The sequence below is a fragment of the Python bivittatus genome, unplaced genomic scaffold (genome assembly GCF_059951505.1).
Source record: "Python bivittatus isolate LINGU-HERP-01145 unplaced genomic scaffold, Pbiv_v1 ctg000610_np1212, whole genome shotgun sequence".
NCBI classification, from domain to species: domain Eukaryota; kingdom Metazoa; phylum Chordata; class Lepidosauria; order Squamata; family Pythonidae; genus Python; species Python bivittatus.
In genome coordinates, this window is record NW_028277088.1 from 30,334,570 (window position 1) to 30,351,720 (window position 17,151).

At 41.0% G+C, this 17,151-nt stretch overlaps 1 protein-coding gene across 1 annotated transcript in view; it reads left to right on the forward strand.

The window, feature by feature from the left end:
- Positions 1-7,592: 7,592 nt before the first annotated feature.
- The window catches only part of DNAH11 (dynein axonemal heavy chain 11), a 149,306-nt gene continuing 139,747 nt past the window's right edge, over positions 7,593-17,151 (forward strand). The window contains exons 1-2 of the mRNA XM_088150680.1: positions 7,593-7,826; positions 14,203-14,343. Coding sequence (XP_088006806.1) covers positions 7,593-7,826; positions 14,203-14,343 — 375 coding nt within the window. The remainder of the gene's footprint in view (positions 7,827-14,202; positions 14,344-17,151) is intronic.

Here is a 17,151-nt window from a genome sequence, read left to right on the forward strand (position 1 = left end):
CAGGGGCTAGTGTGTGTGTGTGTGTGTGTGTGTGTCCTACAAACAAAATTTAACATTTTGAAATACAGCAAATATGAGCAAAAATGTATGTAGACAGCCCTCATTATTCACAGAAGACTGACCCTCTGTTCTAGCCAAGCTACCAACCAGAGATAATGAGATCTTAAGAAAATGTACTTTATGCATGTGAGAAAAGCCCATCCACCATTTTGCATAAGTGTAAAAAAAAAAAAGTCAAAATCACAGATACATTAAAACCTTCATCACAGATACCAACATCTGAACTCTATTCATGAACTACAGATACACACAAAATTAATGGATTCACAGATAATGACAGTCAACTATACAATCTTTCTCCTTCATATCTGTTTCTGAATCTCTCAGTTCTTCATAGGCTGGGGCTTTCTTAGCAGGATTTCTGCTGTTTGTTTTTAACCTGTTATGATAGACTCAAGAGGCACTATGGCATTAAAAAGAATATTTACAGGGCTCTCTTCATGTTCCAAAGACCAGTCTGAGACTGAATCTATCTTCTTCATAGGATTAGTAATCCTGTGCTGAAAAGGGCTGCTATATCAGGCAGTTCTCTCCCTGGATAGATCTTCATTGTCTGGGCTGCTTTTGTTCATCTTTTTTTCTTGCAGCCTTAGTCCTGGTGCTCTGTATCCCTTGAGTAGACATGGCAAATGCCCATTATTACAAAGAAGATAACTTCTCAACCTTTAATAAAATGACACATGTCAGACATAACCCTTGTGAAAGTAGGTCTCTGTTATATGCAGGAAGCATAAATAGGCTGTTAAGACTGTCCAGCATTGCCTGTCCAACAAACTAACAACAAAAATAACAAATGCTGGGATCCAAATACTATGGACATTCAAGAGAATTACACTAACATAAACATGTTTTAATTTGCTTTAACCACAACTCCATTTCTGCTCCATATTACTAATTGCGTTTGAGATTTCATCAGAAACAATTTCCAATGACAATCTGTTCATTGGAAAAATGCTGGGATAGCTTCCTAGATCCACATAATGAACTTGCTGGTCAGATTTCCAAATGAAAGCAGCTGGAAAATCAGGTACTGTTCAAAACAGCTCTTTCAGTTTTTAGAACCAAAGGTTCAGTCAAGAGAGGATTTTTGTCCTAGCACTTTTGAAATATATTATGCATACATCGAAAGCACTGTGTTGTGAAAAAAAACTGATGTAACCAATCTTGCTTGAGTATGCTACCACTCATGGACCAGAACTTTCTTTGCTTGCTCTTCCGCAGCATATGTTCACATCTACAGTGGGGCAAAAAAAGTATTTAGTCAGCCACCAATTGTGCAAGTTCTCCCACTTAAAAAGATGAGAGAGGCCTGTAATTTTCATCATAGGTATACCTCAACTATGAGAGACAAAATGTGGGGGGAAATCCAGAAAATCACATTGTCTGATTTTTAAAGAATTTATTTGCAAATCATGGTGGAAAATAAGTATTTGGTCACCTACAAACAAGCAAGATGTCTGGCTCTCACAGACCTGTAACTACTTTTTTAAGAGGTTCCTCTGTCCTCCACTCGTTACCTGTAGTAATGGCACCTATTTGACCTTGTTATCAGTATAAAAGACACCTGTCCACAACCTCAAACAGTCACACTCCAAACTCCACTATGGCCAAGACCAAAGAGCTGTTGAAGGACACCAGAAACAAAATTTTAGACCTGCACCAGGCTGGGAAGACTGAATCTGCAATAGGCAAGCAGCTTGGTATGAAAAAATCAACTGTGGGAGCAATAATTAGAAAATGGAAGACATACAAGACCACTGATAATCTCCCTCGATCTGGGGCTCCACGCAAGATCTCACCCCGTGGGGTCAAAATGATCACAAGAACGGTGAGCAAAAATCCCAGAACCACACGGGGGGACCTAGTGAATAACCTGCAGAGAGCTGGGACCAAAGTAACAAAGGCTACCATCAGTAACACACTACGCCGCCAGGGACTCAAATCCTGCAGTGCCAGATGTGTCCCCCTGCTTAAGCCAGTACATGTCCGGGCCTGTCTGAAGTTTGCTAGAGAGCATTTGGATGATCCAGAAGAGGATTGGGAGAATGTCATATGGTCAGATGAAACCAAAGTAGAACGTTTTGGTCTAAACTCGTCGTGTTTGGAGGAGAGAGAATGCTGAGTTGCATCCAAAGAACTCCATACCTACTGTGAAGCATGGGGGTGGAAACATCATGCTTTGGGGCTGTTTTTCTGCAAAGGGACCAGGACGACTGATCCGTGTAAAGGAAAGAATGAATGGAGCCATGTATCGTGAGATTTTGAGTGAACACCTCCTTCCATCAGCAAGGGCATTGAAGATGAAACGTGGCTGGGTCTTTCAGCATGACAATGATCCCAAACACAGCACCCGGGCAACGAAGGAGTGGCTTCGTAAGAAGCATTTCAAGGTCCTGGAGTGGCCTAGCCAGTCTCCAGATCTCAACCCCATGGAAAACCTTTGGAGGGAGTTGAAAGTCCGTGTTGCCCAGCGACAGCCCCAAAAGATCACTGCTCTAGAGGAGATCTGCGTGGAGGAATGGGCCAAAATACCAGCAACAGTGTGTGAAAACCTTATGAAGACTTACAGAAAACATTTGACCTCTGTCATTGCCAATAAAGGATATATAACAAAGTATTAAGATGAACTTTTGATATTGACCAAATACTTATTTTCCACCATGATTTGCAAATAAATTCTTTAAAAATCAGACAATGTGATTTTCTGGATTTTTCCCCCCATTTTGTCTCTCATAGTTGAGGTATACCTATGATGAAAATTACAGGCCTCTCTCATCTTTTTAAGTGGGAGAACTTGCACAATTGGTGGCTGACTAAATACTTTTTTGCCCCACTGTATTTTGACTAGTTCTCCTAAGTCTTTGGAGTAGATAATGAAGAACGAGCAGAGGGCAAAAGAAAGGAATGCTTAAGTAGTATTCCATTGGTAAATACCATTTTTCAGTTGACAGTCATCAATGGATACAATTTCTTATTAGCAGAGGGCTCTAAAATGGAATATATAAAAATATACATTGTTTACAATGAAGTATACAAATCTTTCAACTTAATCTACATACATAAGCCATCATGCTATCCTCTTTCATAGTAAGAAATGTTATACAAAATGCAGAAAGAGAGTAAGAGAGAGAGAGAATTTAAGGCATGAGGCAAAAAAAAATGAAAAGAAACTATAGTTAAATCTAGTTTATACCAACATCATCCACTCTCTCTCCATACCTTTATTTACAAACTATCCTTACATTCATCATGTCCATATACTGATTCATACATGGTCTTTTGTTCTTTAAACTTCTCATCTCTGAGGATCTTGTCAGCTCCAACTAAGCGTGACTTCCTTGGACTTTCCCTTCCTCTTAATACATTGGTCTTCCTTCATATATTTGTTTTGCAATGTGATCCTTATTCTGTCTATGCAAACTACCTCAGTGGTCACTCAATTTGATACTGAAGCCATATTCATTCTTCACCTATTCACTCAAATGCCTCATTCCCTCTGCATCTTATGTTTTGCTGACATATTCAGTTCTGACCTTTGGTTAACAAAGTGGGCATGGGGAAGCATAAGCCATTTTTGCTTTCAATTTCCTAGCAACAAACCACATAGTACTCATTACTTTTCTACCACCATTTTACATTTTAATATGTCTCCATATCACCATCTTCAGTAAACATCCAATCACAGTACACAACATTTATTTGTACTTGTATGTCATCATTTATGTATAACTTGTACTTGTTCACCCCATTAGGAATGTGCAGCTATTCATGCAGATATATAGTGTGACTTTTCTTGGGTTCACATAGCAGCTGCACAGTCCCATTAAAAAAAAAAGTTTGAATTGAGGCATACAAAAGTACATCTTTAACCATTCATGTCTTCAACCAGCACGCCTCTGACATCACAAGTATTCCTTATACATGTATCCATTACATACATTACATTACATACAATACATTAAACAATCAAGCAGATACCACACATCTTCTTAACTCCCTGCTCAATCTTGAGCCACTTGCTAAATACAGTATTCCATTTATTCTCACGTATGCTTTATTTCCATCATATAAGGCTCGTACTATATTCAGCAGCCAACCTTCAACTCTGTGATTGTGCAAAATAATCCATAATTCAAGCCTATGTCATATACTTTCTCTAAATCAACAAATATAAAATAAATTTTCTCACATTCATACATTTATCAATGATCTGCTGAAGAGCAAAAATATGATCTGCATACTTCCTGTCCAGGGTAAAGCCATGCTGCCTTTCCCACATTTTGCTTGTTACCACCTTTTGTATCCTTTCAATCAGAATTCTGCCAAACACCTCCCAGGCACACTTAACAAACCAATACCGTACTGTAGTTTTTGCATTCATGTTTCCTATCTTTCCTTTTGTCTTAGGGAACAATAGCAACATTCCTCCAGTTGTCAGACAAAATGTAGTGTTAAGTTAAATTATACAATCACATTATAAGCATACCATAGACATATTTTGTCATTTCCCCAGTTACACTGTCTACTGCAGCTTCACAATTTTTCAGAATTATTTATTATTTCATTTTTTCCTTGGATACTAACATTTACAGGTAGTAAATGTTACCGACCATTCATTCAGCAACCATTCGAGTTACTATGGCACTGAAAAAGGAGACTTACGACCAGTCCTCCAAGTTCTGGCTGTCACAGCACCCCCACTATCACATAATCACAGTCTGAGTGCTTGGCAACTGGCTCACGCTTACACCGATTGCAGCATCCCATGGTCACATGATCGCCATTTGTGGCCTTCCCTGCCAGCTTCCCACAAGCAAAATCAATGGGGAATCCAGTAGAGAAAGTCACAAGTTGCTCCAGTAAGTCACTCGCACCCTCCCCCACCTGGCAGCAGCCAGCCCCTCTGTGCTCACACTGTGCACTGAGCCTTACCTGCCTGCCAGCCAACTTGCAACCCATCTGGGACTCGCCTAATGACCTGCGATCCTCGCTTAACAACAACAATGGGGAGTGCTGGGTTTGCCGTCGCTAAGTGGTGGAAATGCTGGTCCCAATTACTATTGTTAACTGAGGACTCTCTGTATAGCATTTGTTTCAATTCTACACTGGTGTTTCAAAGTTTGTGAACCCTTTTGAATTTATAATATTTTTGCATAAATATAACTTAAAACATGATCTGTTCTCCGCACAAGTCCTAAAACTAGGTAAAGAGAATGCAATTAAACAAATGAGTCAAAAACATTATGTATGTCCATTTATTTATTGAGGAAAATTATCCAAAACTATATATTTGTGTGTGGCAAAAGTATGTGAACCTCTAGGATTATCAATTCATTTGAAGGGGAAATTCACTCAATGAGATGATAATCAGGTGTGAGTGTGGGAGGTCCTGCTTTATTAAGAACAGAATTCTTTTTCTAGTTTTAGGACTTGTGTGGAGAACAGATCACATTTTAAATCATTATTTATGCAGAAATATTGAAAATTCAAAAGGGTTCACAGATTTCTAAGCACCACTGTATTCTACAACAGAGCACTATCATTCCCATACAAATCTCTAAAATTCATTCCAGCATTTCTTCACTTCAGTTTTATCTCAAATCATTTTATTGCTTTTGTTTTTAATTCCATTCACCCTGTTGGAGCTCTTCATTTAGTCCTTTTCAACTACTTCCAAAATATTTTTTTTATTTCTGTCAAAATCAGTCAGCATTTTCTCTGCTTCTTTTAATCTTAAATGTTCCTTTCTCTCTTTGATTACCATCTTTGCAATATGTTTACTGTATACACATTGTACAATATATATTTTCTCTTTTGCAATGCATTTTTGTTTGAAAAACCTAATATAGATATTTCTTGGACACTTAGGGCCCTTCCATTTGGCCACTGATCCCATCATATTCATTTTTGCATTGCTTGGGGCACCTAGGAATTATTCTCGGCTTCCACTCCTTCCACCTGCCAGTGCTTCCACCTTGCCAAAAACAGGAGACAATTAATACTCTGTCCTCCCTTTTCTGTTCACCTCACTGCATTGGGATTTCATAGCAAGGGGGAAAAAAAGAAAAATAAGTTAGTACTGTTGATAATACTTCTCTGTCCAACAGGATAGGATGGGGAGGAAGAAGCCAAGGCACTAGAGCATCTTGGCTTCTGGAGAGAGGGCTATTTCAGGTAAAACAGGTCAGGCCTTCATGCCAATGAGAAGCTGCTCTTCCCTGCAGCTCCAGTGGAAGCACGGTGTAACTGCTCTTACAATATAGCCTTGGAAGTGGAAGCCAAGCCAATTCATTTATATAACAGATTGGCTTGACTTTCCAAGGTGGCTTGAAGTCACATGGCACTTGGGTTAGCTGAGGACAGGCACAGATTTCATGGTATCCACTGTGTGCGGAAGGGAGTTAAAACCATCCATTTTCTTTAGGAAATACATTGTTAATTCAGTCTCAACCTACTTGTGAAATTCTTTGTAGCATCTACTGATTCCTGGATGTAGATTAGCCTTTCATTTTCATGACCATGGCAATCCCACCTTGAAGGCCGGATGCTTGTATAAGTTGATAGGTATGTGTTGAAAGCCCTCCCCTCCCCACCCCCACAAACCATTTTTAAATTATTGGTAAATTATTTTCCCACTTCAGCCCCCAGAATTCAAGATCTTAGATCTTACTCTTAGAAAGTAAAGAACTCAGAGGATAAACAAGATGCATGATCATTTATCATCTACTTCATCCGAAGAGGAAAGTGTGCAAATGAAACTCCTTTGCTCACTCTTTCCTTCCTTCTTTCCTTCCTTTCTTTATACAGCCGTCCATCTTGTACCAAAGTCTGGGCAGCTCACAACCAAAAGATAAGAGATCTATGTACAATAAAAAATATTAAAACCACCAGTATTCAAACCAAACCAAACCAAACCAAACCAAGAGGGGTACTCCCATGCCCTTCTTCCAGAGGTTGAGATGGTATTGGCAAGGGAAAGCATGTTACAGTGAACAACCCTGAACATGAAAGAAGGAGGCCATTCGGCCGCACTGACCTGAGAGTAAAGCCCACTGAAGTCAAAGGGGGCTGGCATCTGAGTCTACCACCATAGGACTGCATTGTGCATTTCACCACTCTCTCCATCAAAAGCCAAATGCTTAGCTGCATCCTCCCCCGGCTTTGTTGCGGCTGGTGGTTCCTTCCTCAAAAAAGCGTGGCCCTAATTGGCTAAAGCTGTGATTTGTTTCCCTTGAGCTGCGGCTGCGGGTGGCCTGAGAGTGACTTTAGCTGGTCCCCAGGGCAACGGGACGCTGCTGCCGCCGCGGCAATAAAGGGGAGCTGAGCGAAGCCGGCGGCGGCTGCTGCGCTGGTCTCGGGGAAAGAAGACTCGGGCGGGGGGGCTGGCGCAGCAGAGGCAGGTGACCTGCGTCGTTGAGCCCCCAAAGCGTTGGGAAAGGACCCCGAGGACCGCGTAAGAGACGAAGGGGTGCCCCGACGACAAGCCTTGTTGGAAGGGGCTTCAGTCGCCCGCTTTCAAACTCGCGCTGACGATGGAGGACGAGGAAGACGAGACAGTGCAGGAAAAAAGTTTCGCGGAGGACGAGCGGGTGCAGTTCGTGGGCCGCCGCCTGGCCCATTTGTTGAGGCTCAAAGAAGAGAAATGGAGCAAGCTTCTGGAAGAAGAAGAGAACCAAAACGTCGTGGCGGACTTTTTGGAGAGTAACCGCCCGGCTTTCTTGGCCTTCTACCTCTCTACGGCCGGAGGATTGGCTGTAGGGACAAAGGTAAAATGAGGGGAATATGGTTTCGTGAGCAGTTACTTAAACGGGTTTGCTCATTTACTGTTTGGGGGCTCTTTGGGCACCCAGTCACATGGATTCAAACGCGCGGAGGGAGGGGGGGACTTAATAAATAAGTAAATAAATGCAGGCTCAAGTTTGATATTCATGATGACCGGGTATGTTCGGAGCAGATGACTTCAAAAACTTTTACTACGTCTGGGAAACTTACCAGTCACAGCCTGCGTTCATGTTTTCTGCACCATCTCTCCTGCATTTTGTACAAAGAGGTGTACTCTGTGTAGAAACATAAAATGTATAAATCCATTTGCAAGGACTATCTACTGAATAATCGGATATAAGTTTCTCACAATTATGATGGCAGTTACTTCTTCCCCACATCAGATGCAAACATGACTGCTGGCCACTGTGGACTTTGTCCATTTATAGTTCTTCTTTCACCGTATCAATAGATAATAAATAACAGATTCAGTGGACTTTCCCTAAAAAGATTCTTTATTCCTTACTCCAGAATGTGTTTGGTCTATTTAATATTAATCTCTTGAATGGATTACTGTACCACAGGTCAATCAGATATTTCTATTTGGTTATTTTAAAGTTATAATTTCTAAATGCTACAAAGAATCCCATCTTGCCCTGTCTGATTATAATACACTCAGGCCTCTAGTCCTGTCAGCTTTCTCAAACTTTCCCACAAGATACACAAAAATGTAATTTTCTTTGGGAGGTCCTGTAGGACTGCTGCTATGGCTTTAATATAACCAATATAATTCAGGGCAATATTTTAAATAATTAGTTTAGGTTAATTAGTTTGAATTGACATTTGATTACATTGCTTATATATAATAATGTAAAATCAGAGTTATATGACAAGCATAAATTCAAAGAAATATGGATCATGATGACTCTGATTTTTGCTCCATGAATGATTAAATCCAATCAATGTGCAGTAAAAAAATACTAATCTATTTTGTGTTTTATATTTAAATTGTTTATTCCAAAACTTAGTCTCAAAAAGTTTTATATCACTATCTCCTCCATATATTCTGTAAACATTCTTTATACTAGAAGTTGTGGTTTATTAGAAAATTATTAGTTTCCAGTGTTACTGTACACAGAGTAAAATTACTTAAATAATTAAAATGAGAAATAATAACCCAATTTGGCCTTCAAAGGGATAGACTGTATTGTTAATTTCCTACAGCTGTATTTGCAGACAGAAAGTTTATGGTCAGACATTCATTATGTTAAGATTAAACTTCATATTGAAACAAAGCCAAGGAGAATATCTGGCTACCCAACAACCCTTTTACTTACTCTTGTTGTTTGCTTCAACTTCAGAGTTTAAAATTCCTTGATTATTTATTTATGTTATCATTCTAGCATATTAAATCTCTTTCTTCAGTATGTATATGTTTCATTTCATTAATGTTTGACAAACTATTTTTGGCATTTGACACCGCCAACAATTAGTTTTCTCCTCAAAAGATGGACTCAAAATAGTTCTGATCAATATAAAACTTTGATTAACTGTATTTGAAAAAATGCCCTGTTTTAATTACAATATAAAATCAAGTTTATTGATGCTGGTGCGCTTAAGTAGAAATTGGTGCCATATTGTGGAAATGTAGAAAGAAAAGAAAATAGCTAGTACAGGTAGTCCTCGCTTAACTACCACAATTGGGACTGGGAATTCCATCATTAAGTGGTGCAGTCATTAAGTGAAACAACATGTGACTGTATTGGACTTACAGTCTCACTTCCAGTGCAGTCATTAAGTGAATCACCTATGGTCATTAAGCAAGACATCACATGACCACAACTTGTGGCCGTGAAGTGCACAAATGGCAATCAAGTGACTGCAGGACACTGTAGTGGTCATAATTGTGAGGACTGGTGGTAAAGTTACTTTTTCAGCACCTTCGTAACTTTAAACGGTCACTAAACAGGGCAGTCATCAAACAAGGACTATCTGTAAACTATAACCATATGTCCCCCCTGCCCCTCAATGGATTGAAATTTTTGAACCTATTTTTTTCATTTGAGGAGGTTGGCAGGATTTTAAGTGGTAAAATAAGTAACCCCCAACTTCACCCAAATTAGGCTCATGTTTCCTTGGGTGGGGCAAGGAGGAGGTTTAATCTCTGCACGACTTAAAGTCTTTTAAACAGTTTCAAAAACTTTAGCCACACCACACTTGGTGACATCACAATGTCACCAAGTACAGTCCTCAGGTAGAATGCAACCAACGTGGGGCTTCCATGAAGCAGGCTGACAACCCTCACTGCACATAGTTTTTCTTAAGGGGCAAAAATGGCTATGAATATGAAACATCCAGCAGCCCTATATACAGGGCAGGATATATAAGCACTGTTACATTTTTTAGCTCTCTGTGCATAATGTGTATTGCATATTGTATGGCACAGGGCCTGGATATCTGAGAGACCGCTTATCTCCAATCGTTTCTGCCCGCCCAGTGCTTTCCAGAGCGGGTGCGCACTGGGTGGGCAGAAACGATTGGAGTACTTTCCAGAGTGGGTGTGCTCCAGGTCCCCTCCATTAAACATTGCTATCTTGTGGGGCCTAGGAAGCATGCCTTCTCTGCTGTAGCCCCCACCCTCTGGAACAGCATCCCCCCAGAGATAAGGATGGCACCCTCTCTCCTGGGGTTTCGGAAAACCTTGTAAACCTGGTTCTGGCCTCAGGCCTGGGGTTGAAGTTTGTCATTGTTTAATGGCCCCTATTTTGTTTCGTGAGTTTATTAGCAGAATATTTTAGTCTGGGCTCACTGTTAATTTAATATCTCTCACTGTTTTTATGTTTTTTTTAGTTTTGTACCTTGCCCAGAGTCCACTGGAGTTGGGCAGCCAATAAATTTAAATAAATAAATAAATAATCTCTGTGCCCCTTCAACTTTCTTTTAAGTATCTATTTGGTTAGAAAAGGGAGTGCTATATAAACTACTGTACTAAGGGATTCTTGGCAACTATCTTGGGATGCTTGTGATTCCACAGATTCTGTAAAACAAAGATAGACAATACACAGACCACTTGTACCCCACAGCACCCATTTTGTAGGTCCTAGAACATCCCTAGAAAAGTCCTAGAATGGATGGGACCAAAGTCTTTGGACTTTTTTTGATGGGTTAGGGGGCTTAGGGCATCCATTTTACCCCTTGATTCCAACTTGATCTCAGTGAATGAGATCTGCAGTACCTGGGCATACTATGAATACAGCAACAAATCAGCCATTTGGGCTCTGGGGAAGTTGGGGTGGGTTACTCTATTCAGGTGGTGATGGGCAGGGGATGTTATGATGGGAGTCAGAGGGAGGGCCGCTCTCGGGGAAGGCACCCCTGATCTTTGTTACTGGTGGCATGTTCCAGCCCACTGTACTCAGACCCAGGCCCTGGACAGCAGATCCATGGCAGCCCTGGCTTTCAGCTGCTGCTTCTTAATGCCAGGTTGGTTAACAACAAGGCCCGCCTTATATGTGATCTGATCACAAGTGGGCCGACCTGGCATGTATCACTGAGACCTGCTGGCCCCTTTCAGAAATGTGCCCAGCCAGGTTTACGGTTTTGCACCAGCCGAGACCCCAGGGAAGGGGAGGAGGGGTAGTGGTTGTCACCTGGGAGTCTATGTTGGCCTCAAGGGGCACTGCTCCACAAGTGGCCAGTTGTGAGAAGTTGGGCTCACGAGAACAGTTGGGATTGTTGCTACAGTACCAGCCTCCCTGCTGCGTAGCAACCTCCCTGCCTGGAGGCAGTCTCGGGGCTGGTGGGAGTTCCTCAGACTTATGGTTCTGGGGGACTTCAATATGCTATCCCTGGGATCTGCCTCGGAGGCAGCCCGGGAGTTCATAGCCACCATGGCGGCCATGGGCCTGTCCCAGATTATTCACAACCCGACTCGGGACAGTGCCTCACACCGGACCTGGTTTTCTTGGAGCAGTGGCAATGTGATCTGAAGGGGGAATTATATCTGTCCCCTGTCATGGTCCGATCATGCCCTGGTGGCCTTGAGATTCTCCTATGCTACCCCACTCTGCAGGGAGGCAGGACCCATTCAATTGGTCTGTCCCTGGTGACTGATGGAGCCATTGGGGTTCCAGAGGGAGCTGGGGACTATACCCAAGGATCTGCTGCATGGTCCAGTGGAGACCCTGGCTGCCACCTGGAATAGGAAGGTGGCTGAGGCCTTGGACAAGACCACGCCTGTGCAACCTCTCTTGACCCATTGAGCCTGATACTCCCCATGGTTTACAGAGGAGTTGAGGATTCTGAAAAGGATTAAGAGACATCTAGAGCACCACTGGAGGAAACAGGGACCAAATCCAAACGAACACAGGCTAGAGCCACTATTAAGGCCTACCTTGTGGCGGTAAGAGCGGCAAAATGCCCAAACTCCTCCGCTCTTATTGCATCTGCAGAATGCTGCCCAGCAGCCCTGTTTAAGATCACCTAATCTCTTCTGGGAAAGGTGGGCCCAATGACCCACCTACAGGGCTGCACAGAGGAGTTTTCTGGGCATCTGGAGGATAAAATCACTCAGATACGTTCCCAGTTGGATACCAAGCATGTGGCATGGCCTGTGGAGATGCCTGGGATACATACCTACCCTGTTATCTGGGAACAGTTTGATCCTGTTGGACCTGAGGAAGTGGACAGGGTCCCCCGGGCTGTAAATGCCACCACCTGTCAATTAGATCCATGGCCTTCCTGGCTGGTTAAGGCAGCTCGGGAGGTGACATGTGGGTAGGTCCAGGGAATGGTGAATTCATCCTTGAGAGAGGGAGTATTTCCAGCGGCCTTTAAAGAGGCACTGGTACACCCCCTCATCAGGAAACCATCACTGGATCCCACCATACTGGACAATTTTCATCCAGTCTCTCACCTCCCCTTTTTAGGTGGTTGAGAAAGTGGTGGCGTTGCAGTTCAGAGGATCCTGGATGAAACGGATTATCTGGACCCTTTTCAGTCGGGTTTCAGGCCTGGATTTGGGACTGAAGCAGCATTGGTCACACTTTTGGATGATCTCTGGCAGGAGTGGGATGGGAGTAGTGCATCAATCCTTGCTCTTCTTGACCTCTCAGCGATCTGTGATCTGAGTGATGCTGTGATTACTCTTTCGCAGTGCCTGGAGGCTGTGGGGGTCTGGATAGGGGACAACAGGCTTCAGCTGAACCCTGGTAAGATGGAATGGCTGTGGGTTGGGGGCTCCTCTGTATCCAGAAGTTTACCATCTTTGGTTCTGGATGGGGTGGCATTACCCCAGACAGACCCAGTGCATAATCTGGGGGTCCTCCGGGACTCACGACTCCTGCTCAAAGAGTTGTAGCAGTTGTGGCCAGGAGGGCCTTTACTCAACTACATGTTGTGTGCCAGTTATGCCCTTTCCTGGATCAGGAGTCCCTCCAATCAGTCACTCATGCCCAAGTCATCTCCCATACAGACTATTGCAATGCGCTCAACATGGGGCTACCCTTGAAAAGTATCTGGAAGCTACAGCCGGTTCAAAATGCAGATGCACAGACAATTTTGGGTGCCCCAAAAATGGCACATGGCACACACCTGCTGCGTGAGCTGCATTGGGTCCCAGTTTGCTTCCGGGTCCAATTCAAGGTGTTGGTTATCATCTTTAAAGCCCTACATGGCATGGGACCGGGTTACCTGAGGGACCATCTCACCCCCATTATATCAACCTGTCCCACCCAGTCAAGCAGAGAGAGTATGCTGTGGACCCTGTTGATGAAAGAATGTTGACTGGCGGGGCCCAGAAAGAGAGCCTTCTCTGCCATGGCCCCAGCCCTATGGGGTACCCTTTCCCCAGAGGTGACGCAGGGCCCTACTCTTGTGACCCTCTGGAAAGCAGTCAAGACCTGGCTCTGCCAACTGGCATGGGGCAAGAAAAGGGGCAACCAATCCAGGGGGTGGCTAGCACCTTGAAGATGCTCCCATATGTTAATATCTTTTCAACAGCAGCATCTTGGAAGAGATTATTATTTATGTATGCATCTGGTTTTATTGGATTTTTATACTATTTTCATTCTATTTTAACTAATATTTATTTGCTGTTTTTATTGTAAACCACCCAAAGTCACTTCCTCATGAGATGGGCGGTGTCTAAATTTGAAATATAAATAAAATAAAATTGTCTGCAAAAAGTTTCCCACCTCCATAGTAACTTATGGAAATATGAAATTTTGCAGTGTCTTACATAGCATGAATCCTTTTCTTTCTAGAGTTAATTCTAAATAGTTGCAGGGGTATGGGCCAAAGCTTTAATATAAAGTGTCAACTCCACAGTGGGATAAATTATAGGCTTAATTTTTTTTATTATAATGTCTCTTTCTGATTTAGATACCCAGTGTTATAAAACATAAATTAGTTTGGGTTATGAAGACTGCAAACTGCATTGGAGCAGAAAACTACAAGGAAGATCTCAAATTGTCAGAATTATCTGCACTACCCTTGGAGCATGTAATGGTATTCTTAGAGGAGGTACTGTTTATTTGTTTTGCTTACATATAACATTTACAGATTATGTTTTCTGTGGAAGCTCAAGGCAGTACACATGAAGATTTCACCTCATTTTATTCTGTGAATTAGATTGTTGGGAGTTGGTGATTGGCCCAACATCACGTAGTGAGTTTCAGGGTTTAGCAAGGACCTGAATCTAGATTCCCCCACTTTAAAACTATTTCAAAGGGCTTCTGTTTTTTTAACTCTTGGATCTTAAATTCTGTATATTCAATACTAGGCAAATAACTTTTAATAAAAGTTGGGTTTAAAGAACTTTAAAAAGAATTTTTGTAATATGTTATCCTAACATTTTTCTACTAGAAAAGGATTGGCTGCCAAACAGCCTGTTCTTTTTGGAGATCTGGAGGTTGAGTCATGGCAACTGGACTTCTTGTCCAAGCAGCGAAACGTATCAAACCAAAAGAAAAGTCCAGTTCCCATGACTCAACCTCCAGATAATTCCACCTGGATGACTGAGAATCTTCATCAACATATTCTTTTTGGAGAGTACCAGACCTCTATCTTCTGAATGTACAGTTCTCATTTTTAAGAGTGTGGAAACTCTTGCTTAACAATATTAAAAAGACAGAATTTATATTGAAGGGAATTATGGTGGAAATGTTTAAAATATTTCGAATTTTGTAGAAAGCTGAGAGATGTAATGGTGAAAACAGCAAGAATACGCTTGTAACTGTTTTCAGGCAGTGTTACAGAGAATGTTTGGAACCTCAAATGCAGTGTGTTTGTAATGATGAAATAAGAAGTTGCGAATAAAGATTCCTGCTTTGAAACTTATTTGGGAGTATCACTTCCTCACTAGAGGATGATCAGTTTTCCTATACTGATACTGTGAAGAGCATTTGTTCCTTTGTCAAATGGAAGAGCTTTCCATTTGAAATGTGAAATTAGTTTGAAAAGAGTGCCTACTAGAGAGCAAATCTACTGATGGGCAAATTTATTTTTATGCTACTTTAAACTCTGAAGCCCATTATCAGCCTGTGTGGATGTCAATAGCTTTTACTGAAGAACTTGTTTGGTTACTCCATCATCAGAAATAAAATGGATGATGTCCAACGTCTTTTTTTCCTTCAGCAAAGAATTCACATGGCATTTATTCTTTAATCTGTTTAGTGCTGGGCAAAATTTGTCTTTTCTCCCAGACTTTAAACTAATTCTCAAATATGTTTAGTTGTGTTTTTCATAGCTCTGAATTTTAAAATCCTTGAGTGTTTTTATGTCATACAAAGTGCAGTATATAAATGCTGAAAAAAGTAAAATGTTGAATAAATCCATACTTAGCCACGGAAGGTCCAACAGCTTAGCACTAGTCATGGTCTCTTAGCTCAGCCTATCTTTCAGGGTTGGTGAAGGAAAAATGGGAGAATGCTAGGCAGATCGCTTTGAACTTCTGAAGAAAATAAATAAATGCTTTTGTCCTGTAGGTCAATAAGAAAAAAAAAGCAGCGAATGAAAGAAAAATAGGATGATAATACAATGTTGTGAATAGACAATATGCTTTGAAAACAAATTGGAAAAAGCTAAATAGCTATAATAGTATTGTTTACTTTCTGATTGAAAGATAAAATACATATTCACACAATTAATAAAAAGCATTTTTGAAGCTGCTATTAACAGAATGGAAAGCATTCCAGAAGACATGCTCTTTAATTGCCATCTTTAATGTACATTTTACGTATTTTATGTGTGTGTATGTGTGTGTGTGTACACACACACATACACAAGTTGGTCAAAGACAGTAATAAAGGTTTACCTACCTACCTACCTACCTACCTACCTACCTACCTACCTACCTACCTAATGCAACATTAATATTGAGGAATAAAGCAGACTGGTGAGAGCCAGGAAATAGCCAAAAAAAATCTTGTTATGTCATAAGAATTATATTTTTCAAAATATGCTTGAGTTGGCAGTCTGTTATGTATCATACTATCTTTCTATTTTTTTTTCCTAATTGAAATAATATTTAAAAAATAAAACCACAATGGGACATGGAACTAATATGAATAATGTCTGCAGACACATTGGCACCTATGTGTAGCAGGATGGGCACCCATCTTACAGTGCATGAGATTCCTGATCTTATTGTTGAGTACTCCACCTTATTTCTAAATTGCATATTTTTTTACAGTACAATTTGTTCTACAGAAGCTGGCATAAGTTTGCATTTATCACTATGGAAGAGGTATTGCAACAAACAAACTTTTCGAATGTTATAGTTACAAATCATAGTCTTACTGGAACTGTTTATTTGATGATATATGGCATAGAGATCAAACATTTCACAACATCAAAAGTGCTTGATCAAATATTTAATGTTTGTGATTGATTAGCATTGAAGAGCAATCTTGTGTTAGAGACTAAATAGTTTTTTAAAAAACATTTTGAAAGTCTTGTAGAATGTACAGTATAAGAGACAGATCTGCTAACCATTTCATAATTAGTAAAATGTAAAATGTTTGCCAGTTAAAAACAAAATTCATTTTGCACCAGTATTGGGCTTAATATTTATATTAATATTCAGTACTCACAGTTTGTCTCATCTTTTTGGGGGGGCGGGGGGGGCAGCGCAGGGCTGGTAACAGAAATAATCATCTCACCAAAACCAATAATAAGGAAGTTGTTGCATTAACTGGAAAGGTGTTCATTTAGAATCTACTGTTTCCTAAATTCATTCAAATTTCATTTTAAAATTTAGATTTCACTATATAATAAATAATGTTTAATGGCTGTTCATATAATCAGTTTGATCTTGGGCTGCCTTCCATG